Source organism: Saccostrea echinata, unplaced genomic scaffold (assembly GCF_033153115.1).
Source record: "Saccostrea echinata isolate AGI-Se365-2 ecotype Australia unplaced genomic scaffold, CSIRO_AGI_Sech_v1 ptg000018l, whole genome shotgun sequence".
In the NCBI taxonomy this organism is placed as follows: Eukaryota; Metazoa; Mollusca; class Bivalvia; order Ostreida; family Ostreidae; genus Saccostrea; species Saccostrea echinata.
The window spans coordinates 2,039,357-2,053,106 of NW_026889767.1; the positions used below are offsets into that span (position 1 = coordinate 2,039,357).

The 13,750-nt window shown below is 34.5% G+C and overlaps 1 protein-coding gene across 1 annotated transcript in view; it reads left to right on the plus strand.

Moving 5' to 3' along the window:
• Nucleotides 1-774: 774 nt before the first annotated feature.
• LOC133189433 (receptor-type tyrosine-protein phosphatase mu-like) overlaps nt 775-13,750 on the plus strand; it is a 35,340-nt gene continuing 22,364 nt past the window's right edge. The window contains exons 1-7 of the mRNA XM_061324804.1: nt 775-969; nt 4,314-4,401; nt 4,810-4,883; nt 4,988-5,024; nt 5,121-5,218; nt 10,933-11,061; nt 11,453-11,598. Of these exons, the coding sequence (XP_061180788.1) occupies nt 775-969; nt 4,314-4,401; nt 4,810-4,883; nt 4,988-5,024; nt 5,121-5,218; nt 10,933-11,061; nt 11,453-11,598 (767 nt within the window). The remainder of the gene's footprint in view (nt 970-4,313; nt 4,402-4,809; nt 4,884-4,987; nt 5,025-5,120; nt 5,219-10,932; nt 11,062-11,452; nt 11,599-13,750) is intronic.

Below are 13,750 nucleotides of genomic sequence, written 5' to 3' on the forward strand. Positions count from 1 at the left end.
CTTTTTTGTAACAGATGTTGAATGGAAAATAATCTTAATGTGTAGATTACACTTTGTGTTTTCAAAATATATTAAAAAAAATAAATTAAAAGGTGTTGATCGATCTGAAAAAAAATCTAAATAATAAGAAGTAGTGACCTAGCATAGGAAAATACATAACTCATTATGGAGACCTATTGATCTTTTATGTACAATGAAAAAGATAATGTACACTTAATTTTTATTCTTACCTTTTTGAAAATACAATATGACTTTGCCATATAATATATAAATTTGTAACTGCCTTTTTCTTTCTCAGTGCTCACTGCTAATGAATCGACTTTTTTACCGACTACAGCCATTGGTGCTGGATTTGGAGCTGGATTATTTATATTAATTATAATTATTGTCATTTTTATTACAAGGTGAGTCTTACAATATCTTTGAATCTTTAACATTTCTTGAGAGAACAAAAAAAGCCTTTCTTATGAGTTTTAATTCATATATGTCTTGTTTTCAATCTTCAGATATTTTGTTTAAGATTTTCCATAGGATAAAAAAGTAAAAAAAAAATTCTAATGTCATTCCAGATACAGACGAGGAGAGAATACAAATTCAAAACAAACAGCAGTCATTTTTCGAAAGAATGAAGCTCCATCTTCCAGTAAATATTATATCTTCAACCCTAAGCACAACTGTTCTTATTATTCAAACGTTTACTTAGATTCCAGTCTGTTTCAAACTATCAGCCTCTTCTATTCTACATTATTTCTAATTTTTATGGTAGCAGTAAACATGTTGTACACTTACATAGGAAATACCTCTGTTCCGATCGAGGACCCGGAAGAAGAACCACAAATAGAAAATCCAGAGGAGGCGGTGTATTATAATGACCTGTCTGTTGCAAAGGATATCGCTGTTTCGGACCTACTGAATATAATCACACAGAGAGAAGCCAAGAAAAACGAAGGATTTCTTAAGGAGTTCAAGGTTACCAATAATGTATCACAACTACCTCAAGTTCAACTTAGTGAAACGGCAAACATTTGTTATAAGTAAAGATAATCGAACTAATAGAAAGGAAAAAAAAATTAAGAACTTAAAATCATAGGAAAGAAATATTGATTTATCCAAGTTTTCAACAATGGAATACTGTTATTTTTTTTTAACTTTTACCCTTTAGATTTCAGAGTAATTATACCAGCTTGTTTTGAATATTTTATATGGTGTGCTGTTTTTAAGTAGTGTACCTCTAAATGAAAAAAAAAAATTGAAAATTTACTTTTTTGTTTACTTATTAGCTCACCTGAGCCGACGGCTGAAGTGAGCTTTTCTGATCAAAGAGTGTCCGGCGTCCTTCTGTCGTCTGTAGTCAGTAAACTTTTCACATTTTTGACTTCTTCTCAAGAACCTCTGCGCCGATTTCAACCAAACTTACCACAAAGCATCCTTGGTTGAAGGGAATTTAAGTTTATTCACAAGAAATGCCGCGCCCTCTCTCAGGGGGAGATAATTAAAAATTCATGAGAATTTAGTGGCAATTTTTAAACGTCTTCTTCCCAAGAACAATTGGGCAAGAAAAAATGAAACGTGAAAGCTGTATTAAACTGTACTGTAGATTCAAGTTTGTTCATGACTCCCGGGGGTAGGGCAGGGCTGCAAGAGGAGGTCGGAGTTTTACATATGAATATATAGGTGTAATGGTTAAAGGGCATTTGAGTAAAACGCATTGAAGACCTCAAGTAATGAAATGACCTGAAAACCCTTAAAATGGACTAGCTAAACTAAATGGTATATAAGGCAAAGCTTTGGGAAAGTCAGGCATTCAGGAACTAAATGAAGAAGCTGGATGCTGAATCAGCAATAAAGAAGTTAAGGAATTCCATACCTTATAGCAACAGACTCAGTGAAATTGAATACATAAGAGATGTGTAGATGTTTAATGTTCAGTATATTTAGACATAATTCCCATTTATTACTATTAGTAGGCCTTTCAACTAATTTTTCAAGTTGCGCGTATGACAAAAACATTTGATATATAGATTTACAGCTATGTGGAATTCTCAAAAAAGATTATAATATATGCATACCTTTAATTAAATCTTATAAAAATTCAGTTATTAATAATTGATTTGTACGATGTTGTGTTTTAAGGACAGGTAACTCAAGTGCAAAAAACGACCAACAAAGTGCCGATTTATGAGTTATCGTTTATAGGAATGACATATAGGCTGCTTCAGTTGGTATTGTTATGTACACAAAAGGGTTCCTTACATTGTTTTGCACACAAAAGGGTTGACCAAAACAAGGAGAATGTCCGTACTCTACCTGAAATAACGGAATCAAATGAATGGGGAACGGACTATATTCAAGATTTTTAACTCTCTCCGACAGTTGTTACGAGGAAGAAAATATAATGTCGTTATTTGTGTGTACATTGTTGTGCTTCTTATTCAAAGATATACATTTCTACAAATAAATGCAACAATTAATTATCTTATTCGTTTTAGTAAGCACGAAGAAGAACGACCAAGTATAAAAATTCAATCAGGTTAAAATTAAGAAGGGGGATAGATTTCACTTTATATTTTTATTAAAAAATTCACTTATATGTAATTTAACAATGTCGGTAACTACATTATAAATAATTCTAACATTTGTGCTAAATTTTAAAACCACTGGATTCCGCTGACAGCAAAGGAAAAATTGGGAAATGCTGAAAATTGACCTGTTAAAAAACAATTAGATATCTCGCACCTGCTTTAAACAAGTTCCGGTAATGAGTTATCGTTCTTTATATCGAACATTAGCGGCAGTTGAAAGGCCTACTATTAGCATGTAAGGGTGGGATGTGTCCTAATTTATGACCTTAAATTTTCGTAATTGTTATCTTCCTCTGTTTTTAATTAATAAAAAAAATCAATTTAAAAAAAAAAATTATCTGGTAAAAAATCGTTTTAAATTGTCATTCTATTTCTAATGTTTTGATGCATCTTATCACCACAGTATTTATTGATATTCTTATTTTTTTAAATTTTAATTTAAAAAAAAAATCGCTTGTCTCCATCGACTTCTATGCAATCTTTGTTAGTTAATTACTGCTTACTCATAGTTAATTACATTGTTGAAACTTACTCGTGGTAAATCCTTTTTTACTGTGAAATGATTTTATATAAGAAATATATTTAAAATCTTCTTCTCAAGAACAACTAAGCCATTATTAGTCATATTTATACAGAAGCAACCTTAGGTAATGTAGAATCAAGTTTGTTCAAATCATTGGGGCAAAACAGAGGGTCAATTCAGTTTTGCATAAGAAAGAAAATATAGGAATCATCTTGAAAATAGTTTCTGCTCAAGAACAGCAAAGCCATGATTAGTCATATTGTTATAGAAGCATCCTTAGGTAGTGTAGAATCAAATTTATCGAAATCTAGGGTGTGTAGGGTGGGGCCACAATGAGAGATCATAGTTTTACATAGGAAACTATAGGATTGATTGATTGTATCTTGTTTTACGTCCCGTTCAATAATTCTAACTGATATAGAGACGTCACCATACACGGTGAAGGGCCTCAAATTTAGACCTTTACTCGGCACTGAGGGTCATTGAGCAGTGATGGATCTTTAGCGTGCCTACGCCTGCCGTAACATGGGGCCTCGGTTATCAAGGTCTCATCCGAAGGACCCGCAACTTTCACTTCAAAGTGTCGAGTGCTTAGCGAAGAAACAGTCGCTACCTATTTGAAAACATAGGGAAAAAATCGTTAAAATTCTCAGTTTAAGAACAGCAAAGCCATGATTAGTAACATTGATATGGAAGCACCTGAGGTAGTATAAATTAAAGCCCCCCCCCCCCATCCCCCGTTCAATGCTGAACTGATTTCTGCTTCTTTCTAGCCAATGAACTCAGGTGAGCGATGTGGCCCATGGCCCTCTTGTTTATATTTTTCAATCTTAATGACTATTATTAGATTTTTTCCTTAGAAAATACCAAACAAGAATGTATCTTTAGTAGTAATAAGTTGAAATGTTAAGTATAATAAAACTATTGAATTGACCATGTTGTCATAAAATATGTTTACATATATTTTGTGTTTTATCGTTTTATCAACGAAAAGCATCTATGTAACGTTGCTTTGGTTATTTTTTTTCGAAACATTTACGACTTAAGTAATGAACACTTCACTTTCCATTAAGAAATTGTTATACATTCCTTACTCAATGTAAAGCTGAAACTTTGACCTTATTAAGGTATATCCATACTGTCAATTTTCCATATAAAATTGTCTTCATATCCTACTTGTCTGAATGCCAAAAAATATCTACTTTTAGATGCTTCCATATGGAGAAAGATTTGATTGTGAAAGCGCAAAAACAGAGGAAAACATGTCCAAAAACAGATTCAAAACCACCTTTCCATGTAAGATTTTAACTTCTCTTTGTTTTAGAGAAAATTTTATAAATTAATTTATCAAAGAACTTTATTGCAATTAGAATTAATTGAAAACTTTGAAAATATTATACTTTAAATAACCTTCCAGTATTTATTCCTCGGTGTAAAGTTCGTATGATAGGCGAAACTTATTTAGAAATTCAAGTTCTTAGAATTTAAAATCTTTGAGAGTCCTTTTATAGTGTATTTAATCTATCCCTCATTATCATTTTGTTTCTTATTTTATCTCCTCCCTGGCACCTGATCCCACCTCTGATGTTTGAGAGATCCATGTTTGCTCTGCTCCTGATTTTATTGTTTGAATGGACTTTTGAACGTTTTTATATCAATATATTTCATCTATAAAGCACTACATATGTTTTTTTTTCCTTGTAGATGATCATTCCCGCGTTATTTTAGAAGCTAGTCAGGGCTTTGCTTCCGATTACATTAATGCAAACTACATTGAGGTAATTAACAGAACTAAGTTAACATTTTCGTTGAGATAATACATATATACTTGATGTAATCTAATATAGTAATGGTAAACTCTACAGTCACTTTTCATGTTTAGAATATGGAAGGGAAACGGGAATTCATTGCATCTCAAGGTATGTTGATTTTAATTAAATTACCTGATAGTAAATAGTTTAAGAGAATCTAATATATTAAAGTTATAAAACTAAACATTTTTTTCTTTCCTGTAGGCCCACTTAAAAACACTATTGTTGACCACTGGAGAATGATATGGCAGGAACAAGTAGAATACATTGTAATGCTGACCAACCTTATTGAGGGACCAAAGGTTTCATAAAAGATAAATTACGTAGTTCGCCTTATATATTCTTAATGGGAATTGATTGATTGATTATATATTGTTTTACGTCCCATTCGAGAATTTTTCACTCATATAGAGACGTCACCAAATACCGGTGAAGGGCTTCAAATTTTGACCTTTACTCGGCACTCAGGGCCATTGAGCAGTGAGGGATTTTATCGTGCCAACGCCTGCCGTGACACGGGGCCTCGGTTTTTAAGGTCTCATCCGAAGGACCTGCAACTTTCACTTCAAAGTGCCGAGCGCATGGCGAAGGAACAGTTGCTACCCATTTTTTATCGACTTAGGTCAGTCGCAGCCGAGATTCGAACTCACGACCTCCCGATCACGGAGCGAGCGCTCTACCGACTGAGCTACCGTGAACGGTATTAATGGGAATTAAAACACTGTATAGGAATGAAAAGGAAGCATTTTACTGACAAAATTGTTTAAATAGTCAGTTAACTTTAGCTCGCTTGTGCCAAATGCTCAAAGTTATTTTTCTAGAATGAAATTTGTATGTTGTCAGTTCGTCTGTCTGTCTGTCTTTTTACTATTCACGGTTTCAACTTTCCAACTGATAAAACGACTAAGCCAATTCTATCAAAAAAAAAAATCACCCTCGAATAGTGCAAATTAAGACTTGTAAAAAAAAATAATAGCACTATATTTTTTTCAAAGAAATATCTGTTAAACATCCAAAAGTGTGGTTCGGCTCTTTTAGTCTCTTTATTAAAGAACAGTAAACGCAGCTATGTTAAGGCTTCCCGAAGCTTTAAAATGCGCTCAAAACATAATATGTCATTGCCAGGTCGGTTTTGGTTTTAATTTATAAGTATTGAACTTTAGTACTTCCAATTTATATGAAGGGTTTCCTCGGCTATATATTAGCATATTTGTTATGATATCACATGACTTTGTTGATCACGTGACGGTCATTTATAATTTTTGAAGTGTTTCATATAAATCGCTTCGTCGCAGCTGATTAACACAATAATTATTAACATTTTGTTATATAAAAAAACTCATCGTATCCTTGTGTATCCGAAATGTGTTTGGGAAAAGTCGTAGTATTACTTGGGTACAAAATATTTCCTGAGAAATTCAACTAACCTACAAATTTGAGGGTATTTTCCACACAATATCGTAATCTGTATTAAAACAAAGCCAACACACATTTTTCCCAAGCAAGATTCAGTTAGAGAAGAACCTCTTCTTACAGATTTCCACAAAAATTCTCAGATTAATCCTCATTAATCACCTGTGCCAGACTCTTTTATACACACAAAATAAATTCTACCTCCAACCACGGGTATAAAACAGAGTACATTTCAAAAGTATATTTTTCATAAGCATTTTGAACATGATGAATTTCAATCAAGGGTAGGTAAGCGGTGTATTTTTAAAATATTCGGACATATAAGACTTAAAAAACCTTTCACGACCCGTGAATTTTGCAATAGTTATCTAGCATTTTACATGCAGTTTGAAATAAAGTGTAAAGTTCATGACACTCTCCCCGTCATAACACCTCAACTTTGTAGAGACCTGACGTCATTTTCCATTATGACGTCATATTTTGGTAGTTAAGAGATGTGAAGGCACAGAGTGCACTGTCATATTCTACGGGAAGCCTTAACCTACCTGCGAAACGATACAAGCAATATTTACGTGAAAGTTTTCTAATTTAGTGCAGATTCGAGGTTTTCTAATTATGACCCGGGTCTTGGGTTGAGACACTTGTGGACCATAAATAGATAAAATAGATAAAGGAAAAGTTGAAATATTGCACTCAAGAACAAAAGGACTATAATTAACATTTTAATAAAACATAATCCTCGTCTAATGCAAATTCAAGTTTGCTCAAACTTGACTGAGGATAACAAAAGAGGGTTTGAAAGAATTATGCATGGAAAAAAATCAACTGTGTTTTTAAGAAGAAAATGACTAAAAAAAGTCATGTATCATATGTAACCGTCCCAATTAATAAGCTTTCTTTTTAGGTCACCTGAGTCACTCAGGTGACCTATTGCTATCTGTTTTCGTCCGTCGTCGTGCGTCGTCCGTCGTCCGTCGTGCGTCGTGCGTCGTGTGTTAACATTTGAACATTTTCAGCTTCTTCTCTGAAACCGCTGAACCAATTTCAGCCAATTTTTGCATATAGCATCTATGTGTAAAGGGGAACAAAATTTGTGAATTTCATTGTCCCTGCCCCCCTGGGGCTTGAGGGGTGGGGCTAAAACCACCAAAATTAATGCAATCTTTAAAAATCTTCTTCTTTACTCCTGGACATCAAGCAGTCAAACTGTTGACATGATTGTAATAAGCATTGAGCCCTCTACCAAAATTGTGAAATTCATGGCCCCAGGGTCAGGGGTTCTGGTGCTAGGGCGGGGCTATATAGATCATATAGTGAAAGTGCATTATTTCTTTCAAAATCTTCTTCTCTCCTCCTGGGTATTACTGAAACAAATTGAATACATAGTTATGATAAGCAAGAGTGACTCTACTAAAATTGTGAAATTCATAGCCCCAGGGTCAGGGATTCTGGTGCTGGGGGGGGGGGGACTATATAGATCATATAGTGAAAGTGCATTATTTCTTTGAAAATCTTCTTCTCTACTCCTGGGTATTATTGAAACAAATTGAATACATAGTTATGATAAGCAAGGATGAGTCTACCAAAATTGTGAAATTCATGGCCCCAGGGTCAGGGGTTCAGGTGCTAGGGTGGGGCTATATAGATCATATAGTGAAAGTGCATTATTTCTTTCAAAATCTTCTTCTCTCCTCCTGGGTATTATTTAAACAAATTAGATACATAGTTATGATAAGCAAGAGTGGCTCTACCAAAATTGTGAAATTCATAGCCCCAGGGTCAGGGGTTCTGCTGCTGGGGGGGGGGGGGGGGGGCTATATAGATCATATAGTGAAAGTGCATTATTTCTTTGAAAATCTTCTTCTCTACTCCTGGGTATTATTGAAACAAATTGAATACATAGTTATGATAAGCAAGGATGAGTCTACCAAAATTGTGAAATTCATGGCCCCTGGGTCAGGGGTTCTGGTGCTAGGGTGGGGATATATAGATCATAAAGTGAAAGTGCATTATTTCTTTCAAAATCTTCTTCTTTACTCCCGGGTATTATTTAAACAAATTAGATACATAGTTATGATAAGCAAGAGTGGCTCTACCAAAATTGTGAAATTCATAGCCCCAGGGTCAGGGGTTCTGCTGCTGGGGGGGGGGGGGGGGCTATATAGATCATATAGTGAAAGTGCATTATTTCTTTGAAAATCTTCTTCTCTACTCCTGGGTATTATTCAAACAAATTAAATACATAGTTATGATAAGCAAGAGTGACTCTACCAAAATTGTGAAATTCATAGCTCCAGGATTAGGGGTTCAGGTGCTAGGACGGGGCTATATAGATCATATAGTGAAAGTGCATTATTTCTTTGAAAATCTTCTTCTCTACTCCTGGGTATTATTCAAACAAATTAAATACATAGTTATGATAAGCAAGAGTGACTCTACCAAAATTGTGAAATTCATAGCTCCAGGATTAGGGGTTCAGGTGCTAGGACGGGGCTATATAGATCATATAGTGAAAGTGCATTTTTTTTGAAAATCTCCTTTTCTACTCCTGGGTATTATTTAAACATTTTAAATACATAGTTATGATAAGCAAGAGTGACTCTACCAAAATTGTGAAATTCATAGCCCCAGGGTCAGGGGTTCTGGTGCTGGGGGGGGGGGGGTATATAGATCATATAGTGAAAGTGCATTATTTCTTTCAAAATCTTCTTCTCTACTCCTGGGTATTATTTAAACAAATGAAATACATAGTTATGATAAGCAAGAGTGACTCTACCAAAATTGTGAATTTCATGGCCCCTGGGTCAGGGGTTCTGATGTTAGGACTGGGCTCTATTTATAATATAGTGAAAATGCATTAATGCTTTAAAAATCTTTTTCTCTGCTTCTGGGTATTATTTAAACAAACAAAGTACATTGTTATGATAAGCAAGGACGCCTCTTCCAAAATTGTGAATTTCATGGCCCCAGGGACAGGGGTTCTGGTGCTAGGTTGGGGCTATATAGCTCCTATAGTGAAGGTGAATTATTTCTTTGAAAATCTTCTTCTCTGCCCCTGGGTACTATTTAAACAAACTAAGTACATTGTTATGATACGCAAGGATGCCTCTTCTAAAATTATGAATTTCATGGCCCCAGGGTCAAGGGTTCTGGTGAAAAGGGGGGGGGGGGGGCTCTATTGATTATATAGTTAAAAAGCAAAATGTCTTTGAAAATATTCTTTTCTGCTTCTGGTTAAAAAGCAGAGAAGCTAAGTATATAGTTATGATGAACAAGAGTGCTTCTTCCAGAGTAGTGAATTGCATGACCCCTGGGTCAGATTTGCTGGTGTAAGGGTGGGGCTGTTGATAATATAGTGAAAATGCATTAATTCTATTAAATAATCCTGTCAGCTCCTTAATGTTAAGCAGATACATGTAAAGAAAATGATTACTTATGAAGAGCAAACTTCTGGTCCCAGGGTGAGAGGCTCTGGTGTTTCTTGGTGGTGAAGGGGGGGGGGGGGGCTCTATTGATAATATAGTGAATCTGTAGGAAAAATGCATTATTTCCTTAAAAATCTTCTCTGCACTTGGGCATATCAGAGGCAAAAAGAGTAAAAGTTGTAATAAGGAAGGGTATTTTTACCACATTTTTAAACATCTGGACCATTTGGTCAAGTGTTCTGGTCCTAGCCAGGGCTCAATTTGCATTCTACTGAGAGGAGTTATTCCCCTTTGCCGTTTACTTTTGATAATTAATCACTGTAAATAATGTACTTGAAAGGTTAATAGAATAAGAGAATTATGCAAGAATTTTTATTGTATAATTCAAAAAGTATTTTCATAGTTTTAATGATCAGGTGAACTTGTAAGTAATAGATAAATAAAAATGAGACAAAAATAACTTGTCTTATTAAATGTTCATCAAAGACCAAGAGAGGCCAATGTAAGAGATTACAACAAGGAATTAAAAGAGTATAGAAGCACTGATAGTTTGTTAATATACTTATGGTAATAGTGATAAATGAGGAACAGATTAGAACCTAATCTATAAACTATTAATGAATACTAGACTAATTATTTTGTTGATCCTGATCACCCTATTTTTCTTGCTTTTGGGCAACAAAGCTTCACCTTTCATTTTAATACTCTATGGATCCTCTAAATTGTTGTATTGTACTCAGGTGACCGTTAAGGCCCTTGGGCCTCTTGTTTTGAAATCTTGCCTGTTGGGCTTATGATTGATGAAAAAAAAAATCTGTTAAATATTTTTTTCTCTGAAAACCGCATGGAATCAGTCAGTGACAATGGGGAATTAAAATTTTACAAAGAAATATATCGGGGAATCTGTATAACTCCTATTTCAAAGAATGGCTTTGTCAACGTTATGAAGAGAGCGTCTTGGTCCTTAGTCCTTAAGTCTCTAAGGATTTTTAATTTATTTGAATCCTATTTGAAATTAATTTTAGTTACATCATTAACCATTCTCAAATTAATGAATCTATAAACCGTCAATATCAATCTTTGAATATTTTGATGAACTTATAAGAGAAAATATATTTCCCTCTGTATAAAATAATGATTACTTAATAAGGATATTCAATTATAATTGCATAAATTAGGTGAAGTGTCATCAATACTGGCCAGAGAAAGAAAAAGAGCTGGATATCAATCCATTTTTCGTAACATTGATTGAAGAGAAACAGTATGCTTACTTCGTCGAAAGAAGATTGACACTGCGCAACAAGAAGGTCTGTGAGATCACTAAATTTCTTTTTTTTTGGGGGGGGGGTAATTTTCGTTGATTCCGTGGAATAAGGAGGGCCGTGAATTCATGGACGTCACGAAATATAAAATTCCATTATATAACAACTCGAAACACTTCTTAAACCACGAAATCAAATCCCCATGAACCAATATTTTTTTTTTTCTCAAACCACGAAAATTTGACCCCGTGAAAATATGTATTCAACAGTATAAAGAAATATATAATGTTGTAATTTTCAAAAGGTAAATTATTTCGTATTAATTTAAGACTAGAGAAAAATAAAAATAAACTAAACAAAGCGAAATAAAAGAGACAACAAGGTGTAAATTGTAGCATAAAACAGTAATTTGATTACGATTTATCTATATAATTAGGTTTCTGGGTCAAGAACGGTCGTACAGTATCATTACACCCGATGGCCAGATCACGGGACTCCAAATCCACTGAACCTGGTTGTCTTCCACCGGCACTTTCGACACAAGATCAGATCAACACAACATCCAATAATTGTTCACTGCAGGTAATCACAAAAAGACATGTATTGTTTATTAAGGGATCAACACGTGATTTCTTAGCCGAGGTACATGTGTCACTTCATCAATGTAATTAAACAAGATTCATAAGGATAAAGACCATATATGAAGATCATAGGATATTTAGGCTTGACATTTCTGATAAGATTACAGAATTTTTTTTCTTGCAATTAATCAAACTAAAATAAAACAACATTAATATTCGTTAAGACAAGTACATGTAATCATAACTATTTGACAAAGGTATACCATTCTTACTCACTTTTAGGTCACCTGAGTCACTCAGGTGACCTATTGATATCCGTTTCCGTCCGTCGTCGTGCATTGTGCGTTAACATTTGAATATTTTCAGCTTCTTCTCTGCAACCGCTGAACCAATTTCAATCCATTTTGGCATAGAACATCTATGAGTGAAGGGGAAAAAAATTACTGTATGAATTTTGTGGTCCCTGCACCCCTAGGGTCTTAAGGATGGGGCATGATTGTAATAAGCACTGAACCCTCTACTAAAATTGTGAAATTCATGGCCCCAGAGTCAGGGGTTCTGGAGTTAAGGTTGGGCTCTATTGATCATAGAGTGAAAATGCTTATATTCTTTAAAAAATTTTCTTCTTTCCCCCTGTATATTAAGCAGATAAACTAGGTGCATGGTTATGATGATCAAGGGTGCCTCTTCCAAAATTGTGAAATTTGTAGCCCCAGGGTGATGGGTTCTGTGGGAGGGGGTTGGGGCACTATTGATTAAAAAGTGAAAGTGCTTTATTTCTTTGAAAATCTTCTCTGCCCCTGGGTATTTAGTAGATAAACCAAGTATATAGTTATGATGAGCAAGGGCGCCTCTTCCGAAATTGTGAATATCTTGGCCCCTGGATCAGGGGTTCTGGTGTTAGGGTTGGACTCTATTGATTACATAGTGAAACTGCATTAATTCTTTGAAAATCCTCTTCTCTGCTCCTATGTATTTAGCAAATAAACTAGGTGGATGGTTATGATGACCAAAGATGCTTCTTCCAAAATTTTGAAACTTGTGGCCCCAGATCCAGGGGTTCATGTGGATGGGGGGTGGGGGGGGGTATTGAATACATTGTGGAAATGCAGTTTTTTTGAAAATCTTCTATGCTCCTGGGTATTTAACAGAAAAACTAATTGCATAGTTATGATAAGCAAGGATGTATTTTCAAAAAGTTTGAAATTCATAACCCTGGGTTCAGGGGTTTTGGTGTTAGGGTGAGGCTCTTTTGGATATATAGAAGAAATGCATTATTTCTTTGAAAATTTACTTCTCTGTCCATTATTATTAAGGAAACATACTAAGTGAATTGTTATGATGAGCAAGAGGGCTTCTTCCAAAATTGTGAAATTCTTGGCCCCCGGGTCAGGGGCTCTGATATTAGGGTGGGGCTATGTAGTGTTCTCTTGTTCCAACGACACAGGTTCAATTCAATGTCTTTATTAACATGGACACATTCTGGCATTGTATAACAAAGTCCCTCTCTCTGACATAGTATGACATAGATTGACTACAAATGAAATGTAAATATAATAAATACTTGTACGCAATACAGAATGTACATATAATGCAACTTTTTATCAATATAAATCATGACACAAAAAGTGCTCCTTATATAAAACTTTGTAAACAGCGGTAATATAACGAATTCCTATTCAAATTCAATGTAACAAGTAAATGCACATAGCAGACAGTATATAATAAATAATTAATATATAATTACCGTGATGTATGTCTGGTACTTTCAGCTAGAAGACAACAAACTACTGCACTCACTGATCTGAATATGGCGCTCGTGCATTTCTCAACATTTGATAAACGTATAATTCTGATAAAAATTGGAATGGACAGAAATCGAAACTTACGGACAAAATTGGAATTCAGAATAGAATATACAGATTGTCCATTACACCGGCCCCTTAATGTGTTTTTACAAAAACATATTTCTCAATATATCAAAAATGGACAAAACGATGTATCCAAAATGAGTTCATTCACTAAACGTTTTATTACACAAAGGTTCACTGATTTGTTTTCTCTTTTTCACAATCTGTTTCCAAAAGAAGACAAAGTTTTGTCACTGGCCGCGTAATAATGGAAGACTCTGTCTTTATCCTTGCAACACGCAC